The 10,030-nt window shown below is 31.2% G+C and overlaps 1 protein-coding gene across 1 annotated transcript in view; it reads right to left on the bottom strand.

Annotated features, from left to right (window-relative positions):
• Positions 1-10,030, bottom strand: part of fig4a (FIG4 phosphoinositide 5-phosphatase a) — an 83,280-nt gene that overhangs the window by 49,361 nt on the left and 23,889 nt on the right. The window contains exons 10-13 of the mRNA XM_016240279.1: positions 8,605-8,710; positions 1,073-1,206; positions 647-763; positions 555-561 (exon numbers count right to left, since the gene is read on the bottom strand). Of these exons, the coding sequence (XP_016095765.1) occupies positions 555-561; positions 647-763; positions 1,073-1,206; positions 8,605-8,710 (364 nt within the window). The remainder of the gene's footprint in view (positions 1-554; positions 562-646; positions 764-1,072; positions 1,207-8,604; positions 8,711-10,030) is intronic.

The raw sequence follows: 10,030 nt of genomic DNA on the forward strand, positions 1-10,030 counted from the left end.
CCCGCCCACCGATTCTACATCACTGCCTGTTTAGCCCCACCCACCAATTCTACATCACTGCCTGTTGCATCACTGGAGGAAGCGTTATTATGGATTATGGACTCTTCAAAATGGTCTTGATGGATTTGTTTGACGTTAATAAATAGACTGCAGTGGTGTGGAGTACTTGTGGATTATTGTGATGTTTTTATCAGCTGTTTGGATTCTGACGGCACCCATTCACTTGCAGAGGATCCATTGCTGAGACAGTGATGCAATGCTACATTTCTCCAAATCTGATAAAGAAACAAACTCATCTGCATCTCAGATGGCCTGAGGGTGAGAATTTTTTCAGGAAATGTTCATTTTTGGGTGAACTGTTCTTTTAATATAGTGTTCTGATAAAACCCTGTGGCTAACATTTGCAGAATATTCTTCAAACGATTTGCATTTAAAAACAGAACAGCCATTTCTATCACATAAATGTGAATTTACATGACACATTTGTTATTAAACAACATTATTTACACAATCTTAGATTCATTCGTTTATTCCTTCCACCTTTTGTGTGTCACACCGCTGCTGAAACAGATGCTGGAATCAAGTTATTCTCATCTTAAACAAACGGATGTTTTGTTGTAAAGGTCATTTAAGCGTGTGCATTTACCTTTCATCAGGACGTAACGTGTGGCAATAAAATTCAGGTCGATTAACGAAGAATCCCGTCCTCTTGACCACATTCTCAGCGATCATACTGAGACGATCCAACACGTTGCACAGTTTACTGCAGATGAGAAGTTGCAATTCTACTGTCAATTACAATGTTACAAAAGATTTCCATTTCAAATAAATGCTGTTCTTTTGAACTTTCTATTCATCTGTGAATCCTGAAAAATAAAACACCGAAGACTGGAGTAACGATGCTGAAAATTTATTTGAAATAGTAAAAAATTTTCACAATTTTTACTGTATTTTCGATCAGAAAATGAGCAAAAGAGACTTATTGAAAGATCTTACAGACGCCAACTTTTGAACAGTAGTGTATATTATATCAGTTCCTGAAAAACAGTCACTTTACGACAGTCGTACGCACCTCTTCGTGTATCGCGCCATGTCCCAGGCGATGTACTCGATGCCGTGCTCCGGCGGGAGGAACTGGTTCAGGTTGGTGATAGCGGGATAAAACTCCTCACTCAGGATCTTCTCATGCTTTCTCTTCTCTCGTTTCTGACAAAACCAAAATCACCAAATCGACAATTATCACACACGGATTCCAACAATTTAACCTCAACTTATAACAAAAAATATGCAAATATGCAAGACAATGTGCGGCTTAATGTTTAGCAAATTTGTGCCAAACAAAATCGCAGCAAATATTTGGGAACAACAGACAACTCAGTAAAAAAAAAAAAAAAAAAAAAAAAAAAAAACACCATAAAGGTTTATTTTTCTAGGTTGTAAATAAAACAAAGATTATTAGAGTACGTTTTACGAGAAAATACTATTTCAGTCTTACGACTTCGAAATTTCACGTTTAATTCAATGCGTTACTTGCCGATTCTTTGTAGTTACTTGTTCAATTTACTAGCAATTACATCAAAAGTAAACCTTACATCAATTTTTTTTAGTGTGTTGGAAAATAACGCGTCCTAGAAAAACTATGTAGGTAAACTTTAGCAAACTAAAGCAATAAGCCCCAAGAAGCCGTTTTATAACATTCAACAAAGCATTGTTTAACACTTAAAACACATGAAACGTGTTTGCCAGGACACTATATTTTCATAAGAACATTTCTGTACAAATAAGGAGTTTTAAATGCATAAATCACATGCATTTTATCATAGAAACACAACTTTAAGAATCTTTTACCCCCTTTTATAAAATGCTAAATTGAACAATGCACCAAAATTAATATGTTATTACATGTGTTTTAAATGCATAAATAATATGCATTTCATCATTAAACGATATTCAAGAATCTTTTTTTTTTATTTAATAAGAGAATAGAGAATATTACTGTGTTGAGTATTACTATTTTTACTGTATTTTTGATCAAATAAATGCAATTTAGAGAATCATTTGCTCTCTTATTTTGAAATTCTGAATTAAATAATGAATCAGAATTAATAAACACTGCATTTTATTTTTTACGTTGGAGGACATCAGAGATTGCATGAAAATGAAATGTTGCAGCAACATTCACCAAAGATTTGACAGGGCAATATATTTCCATAAGCACATTTCTACACCAATAATTAGTTTTAAATGCAGAATTACTATTTGTACTGTATTTTGACCAAATAAATGCAAATTAGAGAATCATTTGCTCCCTTTTTAAATGCTGAATTAAAATAATGAATCAGAATGAATAAAAACAGAGTTTTTTACTCTGGAGAACATCAGAGACGGCATGAAAAAAACACATGAAACGTTTCAGTATCATGAGTTTTAAATGCATAAATCATATGCATTTTATCACAGAAACACAATTTGAGAATCATTTTCTCCCTTTTTGTTTTAAAAATGCTGAATTAAATAATGAAGCAGAATTAATAAACGCTGCATTTTTACTGTGAAGAACATCAGATTTTGCATTAAAAAGAAAAAGACATGAAACATTTTCATAAGCATGCTTTTTAAATGCATAAATAATGTGCATTTTATCATGGAAACACAACTTTGACTCCCTTTTTTCAAATGCTGAATTAAATAATGAATCAGAATGAATTAGCAATGCTGTATTTTGCAGCACTGCTCATGATGTGGATGACTCAAACAAACGTCCTCCTCCTAAGCCATGACTAATCCACCATCAATGCTAGTAAGATATTATACATCCGTCGCACACTCCGGCAAACACACGTGAACGATCTGTGCTTTACACATTCAATCCTTGGGCCACATTTGCACATGCTGCTGAACGACTCCAGCGTTCACAGAAATCGTTCTGCGGTCACCTGAGTTTCCTGCGGCCCACAATGCCGTCTGCCTCCCACAGACACACACACACACACACACACACACTCCACTGGAGGCCAGTGACAAACACACACACACACAGAGTTTATGCTGGAGCTCAATGTGCTCACAAACACACATTACACACAAACCACACTAAGTGTGTTTGACCGCACACGTGTTGCGACCACATGTTCCGGTGCGCTAAATGTGTGGAGTTAATTAGATCGCATGTAATGCACCTCATTTGGGTCATTAAGGCTCTTTTGTCACACGCTTTTATCTGGAAAGTATACGGTGAATCACACATTGAAACAAAGCCATAAACACACATGCACATGTGTTTTCAACATGCCAGGATTGTGCTTTCGGATCCCTTTCTGACACTCAAATGGGCATCACATGGCTCATGTATATGTGTTTCTGGCTCAAACTGTGATTTGGGTCGTTGTTCTGGTGTACTACATGACAGCAAACGTGAGAGATGGGAAATCTAGACAGTAGCTTTTATTCAAAAGCGTTTCTTCATGTGTGCAGTCTGTTGTCTTTATAATAAGTGCATTAGATGCTAAAAGTGTTCATGTGAAGCACACAGAGCACATGCATTAGCATTTTTTAAAATAAATTAATACTTTTATTCAGCAAGGATGCATTCATTTGATCAAAGATTTCTATTTCAAATAAATGCTGTTGTGATAAAACTATGAAAAATGTGAACTTTCTCAACATAAATAATAATAAATGTTTTTTGAGCAGCAAATCAGCATATTATACTGATTTCTGAAGATCATGTGACACTGAAGACTGGAGGAATGATGCTGAAAATACAGCTGCACATCACAGAAATAAATTAAATGTTAACATATATTCACATAGAAAACAGCTATTTTGAATTGTAATAATATTTCACAATTTTTACTGCATTTTTGATCAAATAAATAAATGCAGCCTAAAAGAGACATTTTAAAAAAACTACTAACCCCAAAAGTTAATGCACGTGAAAAGAAGCACAAAAAATTAGCTAAAATGGTGTTCGCAACACAATGTGACCGTGCAACAAAATATTTAACGTGAAATAATGCAAGGTGATATGATGCAATAATTGTCATTAATATCAATAATGTAATAATGCAAAAAACTATAATGATCCTAAACAAATAGGCTTTATTTTCTTTATGCAAAATATATATATTTTTTTTATATTTGAATTTATTGCCATATCTTCTAAAGCCTATTTTATTGCAGAACATAAATCAAACATTCAAGAAAATTCAGCTTATTAAAGTTTAGACAATTCTGTACAACAAAACTCTATTAAAATTCTTTAGTTGTACATCTGATAAAAAAATCTATGTTTTCTTGAGCCCATCGTACATAACATGTCTTTCATAATTATGACTTAGTAACTCATAATTTTGACTTTTTGTTATAATTATGGCTTAGCATCTCATCATTTTGACTTTTTATGTCATAATGAATCAGTATCTCATAACTTTTACTTTGTCATAACTATGACTTAGCATCTTACATTTTTTGACTTATGTCAATTATGACTTAGTATAGACTTTTTATCATAATTATGACTTAATATCACAAAATGTTGACATTTACGTCATAATTATGACTTTGTATCTCATAATTTTGACTTTTTATGTCATTTAATTAGATCACATGTAATGCACCTCATTTGGGTCATTAAGGCTCTTTTGTCACACGCTTTTATCTGGAAAGTATACGGTGAATCACACATTGAAACAAAGCCATAAACACACATGCACATGTGTTTTCAACATGCCAGGATTGTGCTTTCGGATCCCTTTCTGACACTCAAATGGGCATCACATGGCTCATGTATATGTGTTTCTGGCTCAAACTGTGATTTGGGTCGTTGTTCTGGTGTACTACATGACAGCAAACGTGAGAGATGGGAAATCTAGACAGTAGCTTTTATTCAAAAGCGTTTCTTCATGTGTGCAGTCTGTTGTCTTTATAATAAGTGCATTAGATGCTAAAAGTGTTCATGTGAAGCACACAGAGCACATGCATTAGCATTTTTTAAAATAAATTAATACTTTTATTCAGCAAGGATGCATTCATTTGATCAAAGATTTCTATTTCAAATAAATGCTGTTGTGATAAAACTATGAAAAATGTGAACTTTCTCAACATAAATAATAATAAATGTTTTTTGAGCAGCAAATCAGCATATTATACTGATTTCTGAAGATCATGTGACACTGAAGACTGGAGGAATGATGCTGAAAATACAGCTGCACATCACAGAAATAAATTAAATGTTAACATATATTCACATAGAAAACAGCTATTTTGAATTGTAATAATATTTCACAATTTTTACTGCATTTTTGATCAAATAAATAAATGCAGCCTAAAAGAGACATTTAAAAAAAACTACTAACCCCAAAAGTTAATGCACGTGAAAAGAAGCACAAAAAATTAGCTAAAATGGTGTTCGCAACACAATGTGACCGTGCAACAAAATATTTAACGTGAAATAATGCAAGGTGATATGATGCAATAATTGTCATTAATATCAATAATGTAATAATGCAAAAAACTATAATGATCCTAAACAAATAGGCTTTATTTTCTTTATGCAAAATATATATATTTTTTATATTTGAATTTATTGCCATATCTTCTAAAGCCTATTTTATTGCAGAACATAAATCAAACATTCGAGAAAATTCAGCTTATTAAAGTTTAGACAATTCTGTACAACAAAACTCTATTAAAATTCTTTAGTTGTACATCTGATAAAAAAATCTATGTTTTCTTGAGCCCATCGTACATAACATGTCTTTCATAATTATGACTTAGTAACTCATAATTTTGACTTTTTGTTATAATTATGGCTTAGCATCTCATCATTTTGACTTTTTATGTCATAATGAATCAGTATCTCATAACTTTTACTTTGTCATAACTATGACTTAGCATCTTACATTTTTTGACTTATGTCAATTATGACTTAGTATAGACTTTTTATCATAATTATGACTTAATAATTTACCCTTATGACTGATTTTGTCGTCCAGGGTCACCTTTTTTTCTCTCACAATTAATCTCAATTATGACTTAGTAAATAATAATAATAACTTTTTATGTCAATTAAAACATACTAAATCATAATTACATAACATTATATAATAATCTGATAACAGGTTGAAATTATGAGAAAGTCATTAACTTCAGTAGATGACATAGTATCTCAAAATGTTGACTTAAGCATTATTTTCGCATCATATTGACTTCTTATAATTACTTTGACTTAGTATGTGACAATTATGACTTATGTCGTCATATTTATGACTTGGTTTGTCATCATTTTAACCTTTACATCATAATTATGACTTAGTATCTCATAATGTTTAGTTTCTGTTGTAACGACTAAGTATCTCATAGTTTTGACTTTTTGCATCATAATTATGACTTAGTATCTCATAATTTTGACTGTTAAAATGATGGCTTAGTATCTCATAATGTTTCATTTCTGTTGTAACGACTAAGTATCTCATAGTTTTGACTTTTTGCATCATAATTATGACTTAGTATCTCATAATTTTGACTGTTAAAATGATGGCTTAGTATCTCATAATGTTTCATTTCTGTTGTAACGACTAAGTATCTCATAATTTTGACTGTTAAAATTATGGCTTAGCATCTCATAATGTTTCATTTCTGTTGTAACGACTAAGTATCTCATAATTTTGACTTTTTACATCATAATTATGACTTAGTATCTCATAATTTTGACTTAAAATTATGGCTTAGCATCTCATAATGTTTCATTTCTGTTGTAACGACTAAGTATCTCATAATTTTTACTTTTTACATCATAATTATGACTTAGTATCTCATAATTTTGACTGTTAAAATTATGGCTTAGCATCTCATAATGTTTAGTTTCTGTTGTAACGACTAAGTATCTCATAATTTTGACTTTTTGCATCATAAATATGACTTAGTATCTCATAATTTTGACTGTTAAAATTATGGCTTAGCATCTCATAATGTTTCATTTCTGTTGTAACGACTAAGTATCTCATAATTTTGACTTTTTATGCCATATTTTTTCTTATGTGAAATGGGCTTTCATATGAACATGACATGAACCATTAAAGACAAATCAATGTGCACTATGTGGGTCAAAAATCTGCGCTGAGCAGCAGGCTACAATCTAACTGTGCAGTTGCAAACCTGTAAACAGATTAGAGCACAAAACACAAATCACTCCTGGAAGTAGGTTATGAGATACACAAATAACTCCCCTTTACATGGATTCATTAACACCCCACAAAGTGCATTCAAAGTCGGCGTAATCAAACACTTGAGTACTGAAAAGTCCTTCAGCAGGTCAGAGAAAGCTCATGGAGATGGAAGCGTGTTGCATGCTAGTGATGAAAGAGAAAAACTGTGTCTCATCTTCTTGCAGCACCCCAAACAATCAATGAAAGATGGCCGAGACTCGAGCCTTGCGTAACAACTTCTCTCTAGTTTTTGTTTAGCAGAAAATCGATATATGTTATCCTGGAAGCCCTTTGTGCGAGTGCTGTTTTAAACCTATTATCGAACTGACCTAATTACAGAAAACATTCTTCATAAACCCTCATCTTCTTCTGACAGCAGGACATTGCATCAGGCAAATTGCATAATGCATTAGAAAGATGAGTAAGTGCAGAGGATGATGAGTCTGGAAATGAAGAAAATCACATCTAATTTATCATAACTAAGAGCTTTGGGTCGCATTCGAGTGTCATTTTTGATAAAATGCACAGTAGAAAACTGGTTCTTCTGCAACTGGTTCCTTAAAAAAATGAGATCAACATGCTGTTTTTGTCCGGACTTGAGCTATTGGATCAGTTTTATTTGCCAAAAACTAAGAAAAAAGTCAGATGGGATTGTCTTTGTTATTGTGCTTAATTACTTACAGATACAAAGTCACAATGATGAGAGAAAATGTACGAGGTACTAAGTCATAAAAATGAGATAAAAGTAATTATTATGACATAAAAAGCCATAATTATAATATTAAATCGAAATTATGAGATACCTAGTCATCATTATGAGATAAGTCACTATTATGACATAAAAAGTCAATTATAATATTAAGTCAAAATTAAAAAAAAAGTTTAAAAGTTTATACGAAGTCATCATTCTGAGACAAAAGTCATAATTATGATATTAAGTCGAAAATTATGAGATACCAAGTCTTCTTTCAGAGAAAAAGTCATTATTATGGCATAAAAAGTCATAATTATGATTTTAAGGTGAAAATATGATATAATAAGTCATCATTATTAGACAAAAGTCATTATTATGACAGGAAAAGTCATAATTATAAGGTGAAAATATGAGATACCTAGTCATCATTATGAAATAAAGGTCATTATGACATAAAAAGTCAATTATAATATTAAGTCAGAATTGAGATACTAAGTCATCATTCTGAGACAAAAGTCATAATTATGATATTAAGTCGAAATTATGAGATACCAAGTCATCATTACTAGATAAAAGTCATTATTATGACAGGAAAAGTCATAATTATAAGTTGAAATTATGAGATACCTAGTCAACCTAAAAAGTCAATTATAATATAAAGTCAGAATTGAGATACTAAGTCATCATTATGAGACAGCTCACATCTGAATGTGTCGATGTCCTGCCAATAACAAACTGCAGCTGTGCGATGCTTTCAAAGCACTGATGCATCACAAGCCCGAGATAATTAGTGTTGGACAGGAATCTTCTATTTGAAGCAAAAAGACTATATTGAACCCGAGCAAACACACACACACGCACGGTTGAGGACACTAGCGGTAAGCAATCTAAGATAAGCAGCGAGCGCACAGCAGGATCAGCGTGAGACGCTGTACATATGAAATGTCATCTTGCTCTGGATGAGAAGCGGTGAAATGGGTTCAGCAGCAACAAGATGAGCGCAAATAGAAAGAGATAACGCAAGAGAAGAGGAGAGATCCTCAGACGGCCCTGGTGATGTCACCAAACAGAGAAGAATCTGCTAACAACGCTTATGAAAACCAGAAGTAACAAATGATGCTCAGGTAGATATGAAATTAAAAGTAGCGGCAGATTTTTTCTTCTGTATTGTGATGTGTATGTCCAAGTGGATATAAGAAAAATCTCAAAGAAGAATCTTTAATATTAAATTGGGCCAGAACGCCTCCTGAACTTTCTGCTAAATTAAAAAAAAATAAAAAATAATAATAAATTCTGCAAAAGGGTATAAAATTAAGAACAAAAAAATAAAAAATAAATAAAATAAGTACAGATTTTATCTATTTTGCAGAAGAGTACAAAATAAAAAATATATAAAATTGAAAAAATAAAAGGAACTAATAACAGTTAACTGTGTTTTGCTAAAATAATAAAAAATAATTTATTAAAATAAAATTTTGTACATTTTTAAAGACTCTGATGGCTGTGTTTGCATACTTTCTGTACTAAATGAAGAACTTATTTTAAATTTCTAAAAAAATAAAAATAAAAGTCTGACCTCAAAACTTAAATAAAATAAAAAATAAAATAAAATGGATTTTAACTATATTTTCAGAAGGGAATAATGGGTAAAAAAAAATAAAAATAATAAAAACTATTTTGCAGAAGGGTACAAAATAAAAAACAATTACAAATAATAATAAAAAAAGAATAAAAAATAAAATAAAATAAAATAAAGAAAAGAACACATATTCAGACATGGGGTATGATTTCAGTGCTGAAAATCAAAATAAAATGTATATAAAATAAAACAATAAAAAATAATGAAAATTTTTAATTTAAAAAGTAGGTTTAGATTCTCTACATTTTGTATATTTTTAAAGACTCTGATGGCTGTGTTCGTACACTTTCGGTACTAAATGAAGAACTTACTTTAAATTTCTAAAAATAAATAAATCGGTCCCCAAAACTTAATAAAACAATAAAATAACATAAAATGAAATAAAATAAATTTTAACTATATTTTGCATGGTATAAAATAAAATGATAGTAATAAAAAAATGAATGGAATTTAATTGATATTTACTAGACTTCAAACTATATTTAAGAT

Source organism: Sinocyclocheilus grahami, unplaced genomic scaffold (assembly GCF_001515645.1).
Source record: "Sinocyclocheilus grahami isolate Dianchi unplaced genomic scaffold, SAMN03320097.WGS_v1.1 scaffold587.1, whole genome shotgun sequence".
Lineage (NCBI taxonomy): Eukaryota > Metazoa > Chordata > Actinopteri > Cypriniformes > Cyprinidae > Sinocyclocheilus > Sinocyclocheilus grahami.